The sequence below is a fragment of the Cannabis sativa genome, chromosome 2 (assembly GCF_029168945.1).
Source record: "Cannabis sativa cultivar Pink pepper isolate KNU-18-1 chromosome 2, ASM2916894v1, whole genome shotgun sequence".
Classification (NCBI taxonomy): domain Eukaryota; kingdom Viridiplantae; phylum Streptophyta; class Magnoliopsida; order Rosales; family Cannabaceae; genus Cannabis; species Cannabis sativa.
Window position 1 is genome coordinate 8,225,107 of NC_083602.1, and position 20,572 is coordinate 8,245,678.

A 20,572-nucleotide genomic window follows, 5' to 3' on the forward strand; every position below is an offset into this window, starting at 1 on the left:
CATATTGTCATCCTTCTAATCTGTCTACCCTGTTAAATGGGTTACCACTAAATAACATACATGCACAGTTCATTCAGATTTCTTAATATCTCTAACTAAATGTATAATGTTTAATATCAATAGCAATTATAATATTGCCCATAAATTCTAACTTGAGTCGGCCGAAGGACCGATATCCATGTCCCCTTGAGTCATAACCATCACTTGGGCAAGACCCGTACACTTTTCTCCTTTAACATAAGTCCTTCTTAACTACGTGTAGGTTCTTTTCAGATGACCCACTACCCCATAAAAAACAAGAAATGGCTCTACATTGGCTTAAATGGCGCCTTTTTGCATCTTGAACACTCAGGATAAGGTCGCCATTTCTTATACTCACTTTGACCGCTATCATGGTCACCCTAGAACCTTTCGTTCTATCCCATAATTTGTGGTTCATTTAGTTTTTGCTTCTTGATCTACTAGTAAGTTGGCTTCATATATTCCACCACATCCAGTGGTACAACAGGAAGTGTCAGTAGTATAAGAACAGACATAAGATGAGCCTGCCATCTTTTTAAATCTTAGATTATTTTTTTTTTCCTTGTCGTCTAATCATGTCCTGTATAACAGAATTTACATGTTCCCAGCATTATGGCAATAAATAATTCTCTTCCATATTGTTTGCCCTGAGCCCAAATAGCTCGCTAATCAGACTATTTGATTGCCCTTACTGTATAACTTATCACATATTTAGTCCACATCTTCTAACTATTTAAAACTCAAACGGATATTAATATCAATATGCATATACCATACACATATTCTTATAAAAATTATCATTATGCTACTTTCCAACATACTTTATAATAGCCTAGGCAGGTAATCCAATAGCAATTAATATAAAAACTTACTATACCATGAGTTGACCTGTCCTCGCAAAGAATGTACGTATTCGACCGATCTTCGGGACCTTTAAAACCATGGCTGCTCTGATACCAAGTTGTAACGCCCTAATCTATAGGGACGCCACGTGTGTGATTTTATAAACTAGTTTAATACTAATAGAATAATTAATTATTAAAAACCGTGATAATATTAAAAACTTGACTAAAATAAAACACTAAAAATGGACATTATAACGGCATAAAAAGTGTGTTCCGGGAATCCCTATTGTAAAAAGTTTTGCTAAAGAAATATATACGACAACCATTTAAACATAAAATCAAAATACACAACAGATAGAGCCATTCCAAAACAACTCCTAGCAACTCGGCACGTAGGCCGGTGAGGTCAATATGTACATTGATGGAGAAGACTGCCACCTCATGGTTGATCTAGCTTTTCTTTGCCTTTACCTGCACCACATAGCACCCGTGAGTCACAATGACTCAGCAAGAAAAGTAATAATAACAATCATATAGCTTATTATTTGAATATTGTCATTTATACACAATAAGAATCAAACCATCACACTTTGTTCATAAGATGAAATCCAAATCACTACTGGCATCTGCCACGAATAAACATTAGTATACAAATATTTGGTAATACAAAACCATTATACCAATAATGGAATTCATATTCATTTAATCATATAAATAATATATATGTTACCTCATAAAGCAACCATCTTCATGACATCATGTTGCCTAATTAGGCAAGTCGATGCTTTAATCTGATGATCTTGTATTGTATCGCCTAATCAGGCAAGCCCATGCCATAGCCTGGCACCCATATGTCGCATAACTGCATCACCTAATCAGGTGAGCCTATGCCCAAAAACCTGCACCCATATATCATACAATTGCATCACCTAATCAGGTGAGCCCGTGCCACAATCTGGCACCAATATATCGCATCGTCTAATTAGACGAGCTCGTACCTACGCCCGGTACTTATCATGTCACTGACGCCTGTACTTACGCCCAGTACGTCGCCAGGAAAATCGCATCACCTAATCAGGTGAGCCCGTACCTACACTCGGTACTTATCATATATCACTAACACCCGTACTTACGCCCAGTACGTTACCAGGAAAATTGCATCACCTAATCAGGTGAGCCAACATATCACATGCATAATATTATCACATTATCAATACTCAACTAATCAATCTTTTCAATATATAACTATATTAACTATATCTCAATATTAATCAATTCATAACAATACTAATTGTATTACATACAACGTACTATGCAGTACAATATACTTTTCAATATATAACAATATTAACTATATCTCAATATTGATCAATTCATAACAATACTAATTGTATTACATACAACGTACTATGCAGTACAATATACTTTTCAATATATAACAATATTAACTATATCTCAATATTGATCAATTCATAACAATACTAACTGTATTACATACAACGTACTATGCAGTACAATATACTTTTCTATATATAACAATATTAACTATATCTCAATATTGATCAATTCATAACAATACTAACGGTATTACATACAACGTACTATGCAGTACAATATACTTTTCTATATATAACAATATTAACTATATCTCAATATGGATCAATTCATAACAATACTAATTGTATTACATACAGTGTACTATGCAGTACAATATACTTTTCTTACCTTTAATCCAGATTCATATGTTTCAGCCAACCCAAGTGGAGAACTATCCCCGATGATCTCAGCCCTATGTCACAACAACGATAAACCAATAAGTGTTTATCCCAAAACACTGCTTATATTCACATAAGACAATCGAGGGTTTTCTACCGAACCCCGCAGTATAAATACACTAAAATAAAACTTATATTTTGGCTCTAAAACATACACCATGTTGTAGAGCTCGTCGCAATCTTCGAAACGGTATATAGAATGTCCAAAACGGACACCTGAGTCAAAAGTTATGACAAAAATACGATTTCTGATCTCTTAGGAATTTCTATAAACTGTGAAATACGAAAATTTCAATTTTCGCACTCACCGAAACACTACCAAAACTTATCCAAATCACTCCAAACTTCACAGGGTGCATGTATGCCATAAATACTACCATCCTTACGTAACAGAAATAAAAATCGACCCCTTAAATGAAAAACGCCATTAACGTTCGCACTAAGCTTTAAAAAGTTCCAAACTCGATTTCTAACTCAAAAATCACTTCTAATTCAACAAGAAAATATCGAAACTAGTCCCATGACTACCCAAGAACAATTCTATAAGGTCAGAACCTTCATAACTATTCTAATTCACAAAACCCCTATACGAAACCAATTGTTTTTAAACTTAAAACGAAATTAAACCATACCTTAAGCTTTCCCTCTTCAAAGATTTGCTATCCTGCTACTACCAGAGCTTAGATCGCTAAGTTTTGGATTGAAAATTGAAGAAAATAGATATAAGGGGAGAAGGTTTTATCGAAGGAGGGAGAACGAGGGTTTCGTTCGTCGAACTGTTCTGTTTCACTGATAACTTAATATATATATATATATAAGTTAACTAACTTATATATATAAATAATATTATAATAATAATAATAATAATAATAATAATATAATAATATTAATAAAAATTTTATTATTAATAGTTATCTTATAATTTCTTAGCCATTAAGAAATTTCTATTTCTAAGGTATTTAGTCAACTTCGAGTACTTTAAAATACCCCGATATTTCTAAAATCAACTTATCCCAATAATCTCATCAATATTTCTAACTAAAACTGTTGTGACATTTTTGGCCTCCAATCGGGTCTCCAGGGTCGCCAAACTTGAAAATATTTTTATTTCACAAATAACTCATATTATATCTACGTATTTCAAATAAATCCCCGTAATTAACAAATTACGCTTATGTATCCACTTATTAAGTCTCCAGGGTCGCCCAACCTGAAAATATTTTTATTTCACATATAGCTCATATTACATTCACACATGCTATATAAATCTCCGTAATTAACAAATTACGATTATTTACTTACTTATAGCAAAATTTAAATTTTATACTGAAATAGATTAGTAAGATCATAATCCCACTAATTACCTGATTAACTCATAGTACAATATAAACTCTAATTATTTACCATTAGGCTTATCGGGATATTACATGTTTACTTTCCAATGTGTTGACGGCACAATAAACAGGATCAAGTATGTGAAAAGGGTTTCAGATGAATTTATACATTATGTACATATAATCATGAAATAAATCATGTGAACCATGCAACATTAAATGTTATTTCTGATCTATATTAATAAGTAAATCTGATTATATTGAAATGAGTTTTATTTAGGGCATAAAACCCAACAAACACATAAAGACCGTATCTTTTCAGACGTCTGGTCTGAATAACTAATATACGCGACAACTCATCTTGAACCCACGAGTTCTATGCTGTCAGTACATCAATGTTCAATACGCGACCCGTATGGTCGCGGGTGTTTTACCTTATAGATTACCCCGAGTGGTTTTAAGTGGTCCAAAGACCTTATATGTGGATAACATCGAGAGCCCGAAAATTCATATGGTACTCAGGAAAATGAATGGTCAATATGTAACTTCCAAAGTCGCATACGTTCAAGTATTAATTAAGAACGGTGGAAACAGTTCTTTCATTTATTCTGTAAACCTTTTTTTATCTAAATCAAATGTAACTAATACTGTAATGTGGTCCTATCTGACCGGTTATGTAATCCAAAGGACCACTTGCTTTCTATATAAAAGAGTGATCGAATTTGAATAAAATCGGATCACAAACTCTTGCAAAAAGTGGACTAAGCAAACTAAGTTCTGACTGAACCACTATAATTCTGTCTCTTTTACATTTTATGTTGTCTTTATTCACATACTCGCTATTTATATTTGAGTATTCACTATTCTAGGTGAATACTCGCAGTTTTGCAAAAGAGTGTTCTTGTTTACCTTGAATACTCGCTATATTTGGTGTTGTCTATTTTCCTCCGACAACAGTAGATATCAACTGAGCCTTTCCATAATTGAGCCAAAAGATGTGCAGCTTGCCATTCCTGTCTGTTATTTTGTTAGGCTTATCTCTTTATTTTTGTCCAGTTTCATTGATAACAACTTTCAGGTTTGATCTTTGCTTTGTTTCACTTTGGCATTTTTGCAGATTCACTGATGATCCACTAGTTATTATTCTTGCTACCAACCGGATTGCTTCCTCAATCGATATTATTATCATTAATAATTTGCTTTTCAGTGAGAAAGAAATAATTAGTACTGGTATGTACATGTTCTCCCGTAAACATATAATATTTGTTCGATAAAAGTTTTCATAAATTCAAAAAAAAAAATAATAATAATAAAAAAGGTTTAAGTTTTCATAAAGTGCGAGAGAAAATGATACCATTTCCATTTAGTATGTTCCTAATTAAGTGTATTTCTTTTAAAGGGTTTGCCTGATACTAATCCTAATTAGGTGTGCTTTGGTGTAGAAGATTAAAGATTGAGGTAAATGTTATGTATTTCTTTGATATTAGGCAAAGCTAACTAAAGGATATATCCATGCCAAAATATTATAGACAATGAAAATAAAATGATAATTTAACAAAAATTATATATTTAATAAGTTTATAAATTCACAATTGCACATCCAAAACTGAAAAATCTATCTCTTATCGGAGATCTTTTCCCATGCCTTTTTGTGAGATTCTTTCTTCTCAAGGGAACCAAGTATTAATGAAATTATACCTATAAAAAATGAAATTATAGAATTAATATATGAACTAGGCCTTATTATTATATGTAGTTATTAATAATTGGAAAAAAAAAAAACTTATCGTGAGATAGTTCTAGTACATCTTTTATATATACTAGGTGAGTATTCTAGATGCAGCGTAATTTTTCTTATTTTATTTCATTTATACTTTTTGTTTGCTTAACTTTTATTTTATAAATAATTGTAACAAAATTTTATATAATGTAAATTTTGCATCTTAATTATAGTACAAATTATATATTTATTATTATATTGGAGATAAGAGAGTAAGAATAAATCTTTAAAATGGGCATTATAGATTTTTGAACATTGTTTTCTTTTTTCTACTTTTTTTTTAAAAAATAAAATTTGTAATATACCTTTAATAATTAGGCTGATTAGGATTTTTGCCCCTCAAGCTTTAACACGTACTAAATCATACCCCTTAACTTTTAAGGTCGTTATATCACTCTATGTGTGTCATGTTTATTTTTAGTAATTTTAAACATTGATTTATATTTATATACATTACTGTTTATAATTTTTATATTTATTTTATTGAAAAAAAAAAACTTATTAGATTATAATAATTCATACTAAAATATATAATAAATATTTATTATTTAATAAAATAAATATTTAATTTGTTTATTTTTTATAAAACTATTTATTATTTATTTAATTAATTTTACGGAATTATTTATTTTGAATTTTTATTATTACTAATATTTAAAATATTAATATAATAAATATAAGGATAAGATATTATAAAATAATATTACCAATATTAATTACATTAATCTATTTATGGTAATTAGTTTAATCATTAATGATTTATATTATTTAATAATTAAAATATATGGTTTTATGTAATAAGTTTTCAAAATGTATAAATTTTTTAAATAATTTTTTTTTGCACATTTTTTGTAATTATTTTGTTTTTGTTGTACATTTATGAAAAAAGTCTTATATATAATTAGTGTACATTTTTGTATCTCATTTTTTTTACAGAAATTAAACTTGTTTTTCTTTTATTTAAACTACTATTTGTTTTTTTTTTTTTTTGTTAAAAACTAATTATTTTAATAAAAACAGCAGAAAAAAAAAAAACCAGTTTCATTAAAATCATCGTGAAAAAAAAAAGCAATATAAAAAATCATAATCTCAAAAGAATACAAACTTTAAAAACTAGTTTCATCAACATTGAAAAGAAACTATTAATTTCATTAAAAGAATAAAAAAAAATTGTTTCATCAACAAGATAATGAAAAAAATTACAATCTAAAAACGATACTACCTTTAGAAACTAGTTTCATCAATATTAAAAGAAACTAATTATTTCATTAAAAGAGGCAAAAAAAAAAATAGTTTCATCAATAACATAATGAAAAATACACAATACCTAATAGAACTAAACTTTTACAAACGATACTAAATTTAAAAACCAGTTTTGAACATATAAATTTTATATCAATACCTAATAACCCAATTTCTAACTTCATTCTTTATTTTGGCATTTAATTTTTATTTGCTTTCTCAAAAAATATAATTGATTTAAACATACATTATGTAGCAAATATAACAATGAGAAACATAAATCAAAATCAAAGAGAAAAAAAGAAACAAAAAAATTAAAGAGACAAAAATGCAATAAAAACCATAAAAGAATAACAAAACAAAAAAAAAAACAGTGAAATGTGAGAAAACAATTAGTAAAACAATCAAAATAAAAACAAACAAATAAAAACCAGTTTCTTGAAATAATCAAATAAAAAATTGAAACTTAAAACTCAATTATGAACAACAATAAAAAAACAGTTATGAAAACTAGTTACTTAAAAAAAAACAATTATGAAAATAATAAAATAATATGTGTGTCAGAAACTGATTATTTAAAATAAAATAAAAATTGTTGTTCAAATATCATACAATAATAAAACCAGTGTAACGCCCTTACTTACGTAAAATAAGATGCCATAAATAAACTGGCGTTAAGATACTAATGTTGCCTTTATTAAAAAAATAACAATTTTCAAAACATGGGTACCCAGTTAAAAATAAAGTATTACCACTTAGGGAAAACTAATAGAAAATTTAAACGACAACATCCTCGATAAGTTTAATAAATTAAAAAAAAACTTTCAGCGGAAGATGGCCAAGACCACACGCAGTTACATGATCACACGAGATACACCCCATGCTGCCCGGACTCAACTTGTCACCGAAAGCTTACAGACTTACTTATCTGCACATAGGGGGGTAAATAAGGGGTGAGCTGCAAAGCCCAGTAAGGAAAAACAAAATACTATGTACCAACATTCACACATCATAGCACAAACATATACATCAAACATACAATAAACTAATCATAAGTATAAATAGAGGGCAAAATGCACACAAATACTGAAATACCACACACTCACACTCCAGCTTCCATACAAATCTGGAAGTCTTACGTTCTTAACCAGAACGCAGTACCAATAACCAGTGCACCCTTACGTACACTGCCTCACTTACCACATCACCATACATGTGTGGTTTCCAACCACTTCCAAGTACCTGGAACATGATTAAACAGCCATATACAATCCATCGACAAAACACTAATATTTCACCGAAACTATCACATTCCACAGTTTCAATACAATTTATTCAAGCACTCATACTAGGTACTCAAACCATATAAAAAGCAAGTATAAAGTATAATTATTTTTCCTTACCTCAACTCCGCTGTAATTAATTCCTACGATACCTTCTAGGCCCTATAACATTTAACGAAACCCTTAGTCCACCGATAAACTCAATATATTTATTACTCTTACTGTACAGCAACTTTAGCCTAGAATTTGACTTATAAAACGTTTGAATTAGAAGTCAAACTGTTCACAAAGTTTTTAGTTAATTGAAAGACCTTTCTAACGGTATAAAGATCATCAAATGCGGGCATCCTTTTTCAATAAACTAGCAGCACAAGCTACACTATCTCCGTTACATGTACTCAACAATACCTTCCACTGTTCTTAACCATTCCTCAGCTTCCATTGGATCTGAGCCCCCTTCAAAATTTGGTGGGTGTTGCTTGCGGAACCTTTCATATATTGGTTCCCATCGACCCTCCGGCACAGGCAGGTATGTAACATCCCCGCTTCAAGCCTCCATTGGGTCCTTACACCCACGGAAATAATGGCTCTTATACACGAGTATGTCACTCTGGCTGCATCATGGACTGACGACTGACCCTACAAACCAACACGAGCGTTTCCAGCATGCTTTGTCCTCACTCGCACGCTTCCTGGGAAAACTTCCCAGGAGGTCACCCATCCTTAAATTACCCCAAGCCAAGCACGCTTAACTGTGGAGTTCTTTCGAGATGGGCTACCGAAAAACAAGATGCACCTTGTTGACATAGGTAGTACCAATCAATCCATTTAAGCCCTCTTCAACTGTGTAGTCCCATACCTACACAGTCTCAGAATCATCCCACTTGACCTTCCCCAGGCGGTGTGGGATTGCACAGCTTACCCGGTATTTCCCCTTACGGATCACGGGACTACTGACTGTCACAATCACCCCCCCTTACGGGGTCCGACGTCCTCGTCGACCACACTTCCGGCTGGGTCAAGGCTCTGATACCATTTGTAACGTCCCCGCTTCAAGCCTCCATTGGGTCCTTACACCCACGGAATAATGGCTCTTATACACGAGTACGCCACTCTGGCTGCTTCCTGGATTGATGACTGACCCTACAGACCAACACAAGTGTTTCCAGCGTGCTTTGTCCTCACTCGCACGCATCCTGGGAAAACTTCCCAGGAGGTCACCCATCCTTGAAATTGCTCCCAAGCCAAGCACGCTTAACTGTGGAGTTCTTTCGTGATGGGCTACCGAAAAACAAGATGCACCTTGTTGATATAGGTAGTACCAATCAATCCATTTAAGCCCTCTTCAACTGTGTAGTCCCATACCTACACAGTCTCAGAATCATCCCACTTGACCTTCCCCAGGCGGTGTGGGATTGCACAGCTTACCCGGTGTTTCCCCTAACGGATCACGGGACTACTGACTGTCACAATAACTGTAACGCCCGTACTTTTCATAAATTACTAATTTAGTTACAAGCGTTAAAATGCGGAAAATCTATAATGTCGCTTTTATTTATAAACATAAAATATTTCATATTTGAGCTCAGTTTGGACTTAAAAGACATAATAATTAATAAATCAAAATAACTGCGACATTAGTCTAATAACTCTAAATAAAATAAATGGAGCGTGCCCTAGACCACCCTCAGTTATATGGTCCTCAGCGAGTACACACACAAGCCTCCAAGGTCTCACTTGCCACCGGCTCTCTAAGTTTTAGAACCTTAATCTGCACATGGTAAGTTTGATAAGGGTGAGCTACTAAACTCAGTAAGGAAATGCTTGTCACGTAGTCACATAAAATAAAAGAAAAAAAAATATAACTAAAAACTTAGATGCACATATTTAGACAAATAGCAATACATATAAGCTTAATCTTATCACTATTAACTAATCACTAGTTTCTAAGCTAAGTCACATAATAATGGTTATGTCGGAGTTCGACTTTGGCAAATAAACTCGAACTATTAGACTAAATGGCGGAGGGCTGGGTTCAGTAAAATCGTACCCACTACTAGATGGCCCCCTATCTACCCTATAGACCCAACAGTCAAGTATTTAACCATTATCTTCTCGGTCAAAACATGTCACATAATCTACAATAAATCTAATTTAAATAATGTTTAACTATTATACATTATTTAAATAGCGTATCATAAATCTTATCATAATTAAGTCATAATCATATCATAACTACATAATAATCATATCATAACTATATCATAATCATATCATAATCATACCATAATCATATCATTGTTTAAATAATGCGAATCCATTGTACCGTCCATTATCCAAACAACATAACTAGTTTAAATAATGTGAATCTTATAAACACACTATTTACATACATACTTAAATAACATGAATCTTATAAACATATTATTTAAATATATACCTTTAGCAATGGCCATGCTCTAATACTGTAAACATACATAAATAACATGAATCTTATAAACATATTATTTAAATATATATTATACAGTACATTAAATAACAAACAATAAAGAGTCAGGCAGAAGACCTTAGTTAACTTCTCTTTTACTATTCCCACTCTTTCTATGAATGTTATTACATACAGAAAACTTATGTTTTTTCTACTTAATTTCCTTACCTCGAATGTGGAGATCCTAGCTTGATTACGAAAATTATATGTAGAACCAAAGCCTTGTATACATACCACGTAAACCTTAGTTTCCAAATATTAAGATTAGAAACACAAAAATGGCAATAAAACTTAATCCAGTTATACTATAAATAAATTCTCAAAATAACATATCATACCTTAATTTTTGGAAATGAAAACACCAACTAATTGCAGCCCTAAGTTTAGAACTCTATAACTTGGTGAACAATTGGTAGCAATGGTGAAGTTCATGTGTTTTGGCTAAATAACAAAAATTATGGTGTTGTGGCTATATGATAATTATAAGAAGATGATGGTGATTTTGAAAATAAAAGTGGCGTATGGTAATGTATGGTTGTGTGAGGTGGTATGAATGGAAGTTTGAAGCATTGGCTGTGAATGAAGTAAAAAGAAAACTATGAGAGTTTGATGGTGATATTGGTGCTTGGCTCTTGATGAAAACAAAGAGATAAATTGGAATGAAAGAAGATGGTTACGAGAGAGAAAGAGAGAGTAATTGGTGAGTGTGGCTCAGATAAAAAAAAATGAACATACACTCTCTATTTATAGACTTTAGAGTTAACCAATGCCATAACTCTACTAACTCTAATTAATATTTAAAAATATTTAAATAAATAATCAAGCTCTTATTTTCACCACACTACTCGGTCAAAGAGAATAATTTGCAGTTACCACAAACTATGTGGCAGTTTAATATAGTCTTACTATTAAGGTAACTCCACTAAAATCTACACATTTATCTTTTATCTATTCTATTAATTCAACTGACTCTAACTAACTCTACACATGTTCAAGCCTTATTCCAAGGTAGATAAGATATCTTTGAGAGCCTCTACCTCCACCTAATCTAAGATTGATTTTAAATTTGAAACCACATTACACACGTCCACTTAGTTACAAGATCTCCTATATTCCATGCATGGCTTAAGGAAGAAAAAAAATACATATATAAGAATAATTACCACTCAATAATATAACACTATATTCATTACTTTTACTTAATAACATAATACTCAAAATATTTCTTAATTTTCTAACCCCAATCTGAAGTACACCTAGTCCGAAGCCCATAATAACTATGAAAGTTTAATTTATAAAAATATCATAATTCTCTTAATTTAACAAAATAACATTTTCTAAGCAATCAACTATTTCCACATCGAGTTTACTAATGATGATTAAATAAATGTATACATAAAATGTAGTAAAAGAAAAATAATATCAAAATATTTTTGGTTATTACAATTTACCCTCCTTAAAGGAATTTCGTCCTCGAAATTTACTTCTACCCACATATAGTTGGGGAATCATTTCTTCATGTCCTTTCCCAACTCTCACATTCCTCTATTAGAATTGTCACTCTATAGGACCATATTTAGGGGTTTACTCTTATCCCTTTCTATCACGCATACTAGCGTGTCATATAACTCTTGTCCTATTGTAGTTAAAAATCCTCATACATAAGGTTGTGTGTGGGATTGGATACCTACCTTCTCCACATGAAAATGTGGAATTCTGTTATACCTATCTGCTATAGTAGATGGACCTAAATATTTCAAGCTTTACTTGCCCTACATAATATTTCTATATTGAAGTGAACTTTAAGAACATACGGTCGCCAACAGTACTTAACCTTTTATCACTTTTAAATCCTCATAATTCTTCATCTGCTAGGGCGGCGGGCCTACTCTGTCATATTTCGTCTACTATTTTTGATAATTCTCTTACTTCTTGCCGACTTATATGTGGTACCTCGCTCCAAGTAAATTTAGCACTCATAAAACATCTTATAGGTTGCCATACGTATTGTGGCCAACAAACTGTCTTCATAAGAGAATGTTATCAATTACAAGCGCTTACTCTAACTTACCAGGAAGTATACTATTTGTAACATCCTTGCTTCAAACCTCCATTAGGTCCTTACACCCACGGAATGATGGCTCTTATACACGAGTATGTCACTTTGGCTACTTCCTGGATGATGCTTCTACTAGTTTACATGACTTCGTATGGTTATCTAAAGGTTCGTATTTGACCTAACACTTGAATATACACTAAAACTCATATCGAGGTCACCTTCTTTAGGAATACAAGGATCGTATCGTTTTCATTAGTGCTCCGCTTTTACATGCTGGCATGTAGGACGTCAAATCACAAATCCAATTGCCACTTTCTGAATACTCATCCATCCTTTAGCTAATCATTGTACTATTTTACAACTAACTGGGGATGCATCTAGTATGGTGTAGGTTGTGCTTCTGTCATCCTCTCGACCTTAAGTTTCCATTGCAGTACGTTTTCTCCTTGTCTTCGAGCAGCAACACTAACATAGATGCTTTCTTGGTTACAAATTCTGGCCATATCCTTTGTTTCATACTCTCCTTGAGGTTCGTCAATGGGTAGGCTACTACATATTAGGCCAAGGAATCTTTCAGTCTTTCTTCGGTCTTTGTGCGCTGACAGCTCTTGAAGACTATCACGCTTGTAGGATCAACCACAAGTTCTGTATTAAGAATTAAGCATTTTTCGAAAGCTAGCTCTTTGAACCAGTAGCTTTGATCTCCTAATCCTCCAGTTCAGTCAAGTCTTCTAAGCTCAGTTTGGGGTTGTATTTAAGTATCCTTAACATCCTCTCACATGTTGGAGTATGGAAAACATCATCAACAACGAATTCCTCCACCTATTTTTTTTTTTTTTTTTTTTTGAGCACTCACACCATCCCCTGGGCATTGAATAATTTTAAGACCAAATTTCTAGTCCCCCGGTGTTTGAGTACTACTTCAGATGTCACACTCATTGGTACTTCTTGCTCTTGGTGTCTAGTTTGAGTATTTCTTCCCGATTTAAGAATTAACATTGCTTTATTAAAAAGTAGATTCCTAAGTAGAGGCAAACCGTCTTCCTTGTTAATTTTGTAGGGAGTTATTTTGGTCATAAAAGAAGAATTTGATTGAAGGAAAATAAATCTTTATTTACTTAAAAGCGTACTAAATCTCTAGTTACATAGTCACTAGATTATTGGAATAGGAACAAAAATATCTTCTTTGGATAAAATTTGACAAGTTGAAAGAGACTATTATTCGTCCTCCACGCATGACTCGGCTTCAGATCCTTCAGGGTCTTCTTGTAGGTCCTCTTCTGGGTGTTCCTCGAAGTTTATTTCCATTTCCACATCTGCTGGAATTGGTGCTGGCACATCCTCAGATTCAGAGTCTGACTCATCAATTTCTACTTCAAAATGATAGTCAGGTATGTCATCTTCTGGTTCGTGGATGTTGGTTGTTGTGGGTAGATCTAAGTCCTTGCTCTTCGGTATTGGGGAATAATCTGGCTCATTGGGACCTTCAGGCATTTCCTCATCTTTGGATTCTTCATCTGAAGGAATCTCTATTACTTCTACTATTTTCTCTGCTTCAATTTGAGGCGGGCTTTTTAGTTCAAGTTCTAACATTTCTGCTGTCACTTCAAAATAGTCTGGCATTTCTGATTCTTCCAAATCTCGTTCATTAGTTACGTTCACAGATTCAGTTATGTCCTCCACACTGTCGTCACTTAGCTTATATCGTATGTTCTTGATGCGTTCTTCTTCCATGCCGTTTGTTTCCACAATATAAGTCTTTTCGAAAACGAAGTTGTGGAAGTCAAGTGTCAGCTCACATATGAATGCTGCGTATCTAATTGCGTCACCAAGATTTGAGACACGGTGCCAGACTTCATCGATATAGTAAAGAAGTTCGGGGACATGTGACAAAGCAGCCCTTAGCACTAGAAACTTTTCTCGTGATTTGATTAAGGCTCCCCTCACCTCTACTACTCTTTTAATTTCTTCATTAATTGCGATGACCTCTCGTAGAGCTCTAAGAATCTTATCCTCTTCGTGGCGGATATTTTCGATCTTAAGTGACAGAATACTTTTTATTTCTGCAAGTACTGTTTCGTTTGACGCCTTAATTCTAAGAGACATATCTCCTATATCTGAAATAATTTTTCTTTAACTATTCAGTAAGACTTAATATAAGTAAATATATATATATTTAAATCTTTATAAATATAAAACCTCTTTATTTATTTATAAATTCCAAAAGATAACAAGCTAAAGGAGTTACACTAAAACTCCTAACTAAAGTGGAGCTATACTAACACTCCTTATTACATAAAAAAATAAATAAACACATAGAATAAAATGCAACTTGACTTTTCTACTCTTCTATGTCTGACCCTTCCTCTAACATATCCTCTGTCAAATCTACATAGTCGAGTTCTAAGTACACCAAGTTTGATGAAATTGGTAACTTTTGAAGGAATTCAGACCTAACAGCATTATTGGGTCGATGATATATTTCTTCTTTAGAGCCATCAGGGTGATAAATGATGTCGGTAATTTGATATTGATCCACTAAGTTGATCATGAGTAGGTCATATCTTTCGGCCTCATCTACCCCGACATACCCTAGGTGTTCCCAATTTGCTCTTAGACTATGTTGGACTTGTGGCATGTTGAGAGCGTGCCTCAAGGCTATGTACTTCTCATGTGACTTCAATAAACAATTCCAACGATCTATTATCTTATCCATACCCTCATGTATTTTGTTAATTCTATCAAAGATCTTGTTTTCTTCCAGCATGGATGGGGTCTTAGGGACTCTCTTTAAGGCCTTAATATGCCTAACAATGTGCTCTACTTGCTCTGGTCTCATGATGTTGGTGCTTAGTTGGTTCTAGGGTTCTGAAAATAAAAAGAACTTTTGAAATTACTAAAATGCACATAAAATAGAATCATGCAAAAATAATACTCACTTGGTAGCGAGTGGAACCTTTTCAGCCGATATGTGTAACTCGTGAGAACGTTCGGGACCAATATAACTGTGGCTCTGATACCAAACTGTAACGCCCGTACTTTTCATAAATTACTAATTTAGTTACAAGCGTTAAAATGCGGAAAATCTATAATGTCGCTTTTATTTATAAACATAAAATATTTCATATTTGAGCTCAGTTTGGACTTAAAAGACATAATAATTAATAAATCAAAATAACTGCGACATTAGTCTAATAACTCTAAATAAAATAAATGGAGCGTGCCCTAGACCACCCTCAGTTATATGGTCCTCAGCGAGTACACACACAAGCCTCCAAGGTCTCACTTGCCACCGGCTCTCTAAGTTTTAGAACCTTAATCTGCACATGGTAAGTTTGATAAGGGTGAGCTACTAAACTCAGTAAGGAAATGCTTGTCACGTAGTCACATAAAATAAAAGAAAAAAAAATATAACTAAAAACTTAGATGCACATATTTAGACAAATAGCAATACATATAAGCTTAATCTTATCACTATTAACTAATCACTAGTTTCTAAGCTAAGTCACATAATAATGGTTATGTCGGAGTTCGACTTTGGCAAATAAACTCGAACTATTAGACTAAATGGCGGAGGGCTGGGTTCAGTAAAATCGTACCCACTACTAGATGGCCCCCTATCTACCATATAGACTCAACAGTCAAGTACTTAACCATTATCTTCTCAGTCAAACCATGTCACATAATCTACAATAAATCTAATTTAAATAATGTTTAACTACTATACATTATTTAAATAGCATATCATAAATCCTATCATAAATAAGTCATAATCATATCAGAACCATATCATAACTACATAATAATCATATCATAACTATATCATAATCATATCATAATCATACCATAATCATATCATTGTTTAAATAATGCGAATCCATTGTACCGTCCATTATCCAAACAACATAACTAGTTTAAATAATGTGAATCTTATAAACACACTATTTACATACATACTTAAATAACATGAATCTTATAAACATATTATTTAAATATATACCTTTAGCAATGGCCATGCTCTAATACTGTAAACATACATAAATAACATGAATCTTATAAACATATTATTTAAATATATATTATACAGTACATTAAATAACAGACAATAAAGAGTTAGGCAGAAGACCTTAGTTAACTTCTCTTTTACTATTCCCACTCTTTCTATGAATGTTATTACATACAGAAAACTTATGTTTTTTCTACTTAATTTCCTTACCTCGAATGTGGAGATCCTAGCTTGATTACGAAAATTATATGTAGAACCAAAGCCTTGTATACATACCACGTAAACCTTAGTTTCCAAATATTAAGATTAGAAACACAAAAATGGCAATAAAACTTAATCCAGTTATACTATAAATAAATTCTCAAAATAACATATCATACCTTAATTTTTGGAAATGAAAACACCAACTAATTGCAGCCCTAAGTTTAGAACTCTATAACTTGGTGAACAATTGGTAGCAATGGTGAAGTTCATGTGTTTTGGCTAAATAACAAAAATTATGGTGTTGTGGCTATATGATAATTATAAGAAGATGATGGTGATTTTGAAAATAAAAGTGGCGTATGGTAATGTATGGTTGTGTGAGGTGGTATGAATGGAAGTTTGAAGCATTGGCTGTGAATGAAGTAAAAAGAAAACTATGAGAGTTTGATGGTGATATTGGTGCTTGGCTCTTGATGAAAACAAAGAGATAAATTGGAATGAAAGAAGATGGTTACGAGAGAGAAAGAGAGAGTAATTGGTGAGTGTGGCTCAGATAAAAAAAAATGAACATACACTCTCTATTTATAGACTTTAGAGTTAACCAATGCCATAACTCTACTAACTCTAATTAATATTTAAAAATATTTAAATAAATAATCAAGCTCTTATTTTCACCACACTACTCGGTCAAAGAGAATAATTTGCAGTTACCACAAACTATGTGGCAGTTTAATATAGTCTTACTATTAAGGTAACTCCACTAAAATCTACACATTTATCTTTTATCTATTCTATTAATTCAACTGACTCTAACTAACTCTACACATGTTCAAGCCTTATTCCAAGGTAGATAAGATATCTTTGAGAGCCTCTACCTCCACCTAATCTAAGATTGATTTTAAATTTGAAACCACATTACACACGTCCACTTAGTTACAAGATCTCCTATATTCCATGCATGGCTTAAGGAAGAAAAAAAATACATATATAAGAATAATTACCACTCAATAATATAACACTATATTCATTACTTTTACTTAATAACATAATACTCAAAATATTTCTTAATTTTCTAACCCCAATCTGAAGTACACCTAGTCCGAAGCCCATAATAACTATGAAAGTTTAATTTATAAAAATATCATAATTCTCTTAATTTAACAAAATAACATTTTCTAAGCAATCAACTATTTCCACATCGAGTTTACTAATGATGATTAAATAAATGTATACATAAAATGTAGTAAAAGAAAAATAATATCAAAATATTTTTGGTTATTACAATAATTGTGACAGTCAGTAGTCCCGTGATCCGTAAGGGGAAATACCGGGTAAGCTGTGCAATCCCACACCGCCTGGGGAAGGTCAAGTGGGATGATTCTGAGACTGTGTAGGTATGGGACTACACAGTTGAAGAGGGCTTAAATGGATTGATTGGTACTACCTATGTCAACAAGGTGCATCTTGTTTTTCGGTAGCCCATCTCGAAAGAACTCCACAGTTAAGCGTGCTTGGCTTGGGGTAATTTAAGGATGGGTGACCTCCTGGGAAGTTTTCCCAGGAAGCGTGCGAGTGAGGACAAAGCATGCTGGAAACGCTCGTGTTGGTTTGTAGGGTCAGTCGTCAGTCCATGATGCAGCCAGAGTGACATACTCGTGTATAAGAGCCATTATTTCCGTGGGTGTAAGGACCCAATGGAGGCTTGAAGCGGGGATGTTACAAAATGGTATCAGAGCCTTGACCCAGCCGGAAGTGTGGTCGACGAGGACGTCGGACCCCGTAAGGGGGGGTGATTGTGACAGTCAGTAGTCCCGTGATCCGTTAGGGGAAACACCGGGTAAGCTGTGCAATCCCACACCGCCTGGGGAAGGTCAAGTGGGATGATTCTGAGACTGTGTAGGTATGGGACTACACAGTTGAAGAGGGCTTAAATGGATTGATTGGTACTACCTATATCAACAAGGTGCATCTTGTTTTTCGGTAGCCCATCACGAAAGAACTCCACAGTTAAGCGTGCTTGGCTTGGGAGCAATTTCAAGGATGGGTGACCTCCTGGGAAGTTTTCCCAGGATGCGTGCGAGTGAGGACAAAGCACGCTGGAAACAACTGTGTTGGTCTAGGGTCGGGTCACCATCAATCCGGGAAGCGGCCTGCAGTGGCGTACTCGTGTATAAGAGCCATTATTCCGTGGGTGTAAGGACCCAATGGAGGCTTGAAGCGGGGACGTTACAAGGTATTACACCGGCAAAAATCGATGTTGTCCTTGATTGGGTTGTTCCTGACGGTTGTGAGCCTCTTCATCTCGCTTCCTAATTTCTTCCCTGAGACGAGCAACTTCTTGCGCCAAATCTTCTTGTTGTGGTGGCACCACTACAGGGGCGTTTTGGTGTTCTTGACCAACTACCCCAGCAGGGACTTCGTGGTTGCCCCCACCTTGACCTGGTTGTTGTCCATTTACAGGGGCATTTTGATTCTCCTGGATCACCGCCTCGACAGGTACATGCTGGTTTCCCCTGCCTCGACCGCGACCTCGACCGCGAGCACCTCCTCGCCCCCGACCTCTAGCTCGGTCTCTTACAGCTGCTCGACCTCGACCGTGAGATTCTTTCTTCTCAAGGGAACCAAGTATTAATGAAATTATACCTATAAAAAATGAAATTATAGAATTAATATATGAACTAGGCCTTATTATTATATGTAGTTATTAATAATTGAAAAAAAAAAAACTTATCGTGAGATAGTTCTAGTACATCTTTTATATATACTAGGTGAGTATTCTAGATGCAGCGTAATTTTTCTTATTTTATTTCATTTATACTTTTTGTTTGCTTAACTTTTATTTTATAAATAATTGTAACAAAATTTTATATAATGTAAATTTTGCATCTTAATTATAGTACAAATTATATATTTATTATTATATTGGAGATAAGAGAGTAAGAATAAATCTTTAAAATGGGCATTATAGATTTTTGAACATTGTTTTCTTTTTTCTACTTTTTTTTAAAAATAAAATTTGTAATATACCTTTAATAATTAGGCTGATTAGGATTTTTGCCCCTCAAGCTTTAACACGTACTAAATCATACCCCTTAACTTTTAAGGTCGTTAAAAATGCCCCCTGAACTATTGAGATTGTTAGATTTAAGGACTTTTGTCCAATTTTAGTAAAAAAAAAATCTAACATAGATGAAAGTTCATGAGACATGATTTAGTACATGTCAAAGTTTGAGGGACATGATTTGGTAGATATCAAAGTCTGGGGAGCATGGTTTAGTACCTAAACAATCACTGAAATAGTAAAATTGAATGAAATTAGACAAAAGTCTTTAAATCTAACAATCTCAATAGTTCGGGAGAAATTTTTAACGGCCAGAAAAGTTCAAGGGAACATGATTCGGTACATGTTAAAATTTAGGGGGCAAAAATCCTAATTAGCCCAATAACTATAATGTGGACAATTATGAAAAAAAAATAGTTAAAGAATATTTCTAAATATTAAAGCAGTAAAGGGTGTATTGGTGCACCATTTTTT

The 20,572-nt window shown here is 33.3% G+C and overlaps 1 protein-coding gene across 4 annotated transcripts; it reads right to left on the reverse strand.

Annotated features, from left to right (window-relative positions):
- Positions 1 to 8,945: 8,945 nt before the first annotated feature.
- Positions 8,946 to 18,280, reverse strand: LOC133034722 (uncharacterized). Of its 4 annotated transcripts, none has more exons than XR_009686095.1 (4): positions 17,214 to 18,279; positions 17,044 to 17,118; positions 15,767 to 16,147; positions 8,946 to 10,051 (listed from the first exon to the last, which is right to left on the reverse strand). XR_009686095.1 is itself a non-coding variant. In XM_061110064.1 (3 exons), exon 3 carries the CDS (start codon positions 14,931 to 14,933, stop codon positions 14,046 to 14,048), a length of 888 nt encoding a protein of 295 aa, XP_060966047.1. In that variant the 5' UTR covers positions 14,934 to 14,944; positions 17,044 to 17,118; positions 17,214 to 18,266; the 3' UTR covers positions 13,915 to 14,045. The 4 variants fall into 4 exon arrangements, 1 of the variants encoding a protein (XP_060966047.1); XR_009686096.1 differs by lacking the exon at positions 8,946 to 10,051 and adding an exon at positions 15,009 to 15,695 and having other exon boundaries at positions 17,214 to 18,280; XM_061110064.1 differs by lacking the exons at positions 8,946 to 10,051; positions 15,767 to 16,147 and adding an exon at positions 13,915 to 14,944 and having other exon boundaries at positions 17,214 to 18,266.
- Positions 18,281 to 20,572: the final 2,292 nt, after the last annotated feature.

Coding starts and splice junctions, on each gene's coding strand:
- LOC133034722 (XM_061110064.1), bottom strand. CDS start 14,933: ATGTCTCTTAGAATTAAGGCGTCAAACGAAACAGTACTTGCAGAAATA.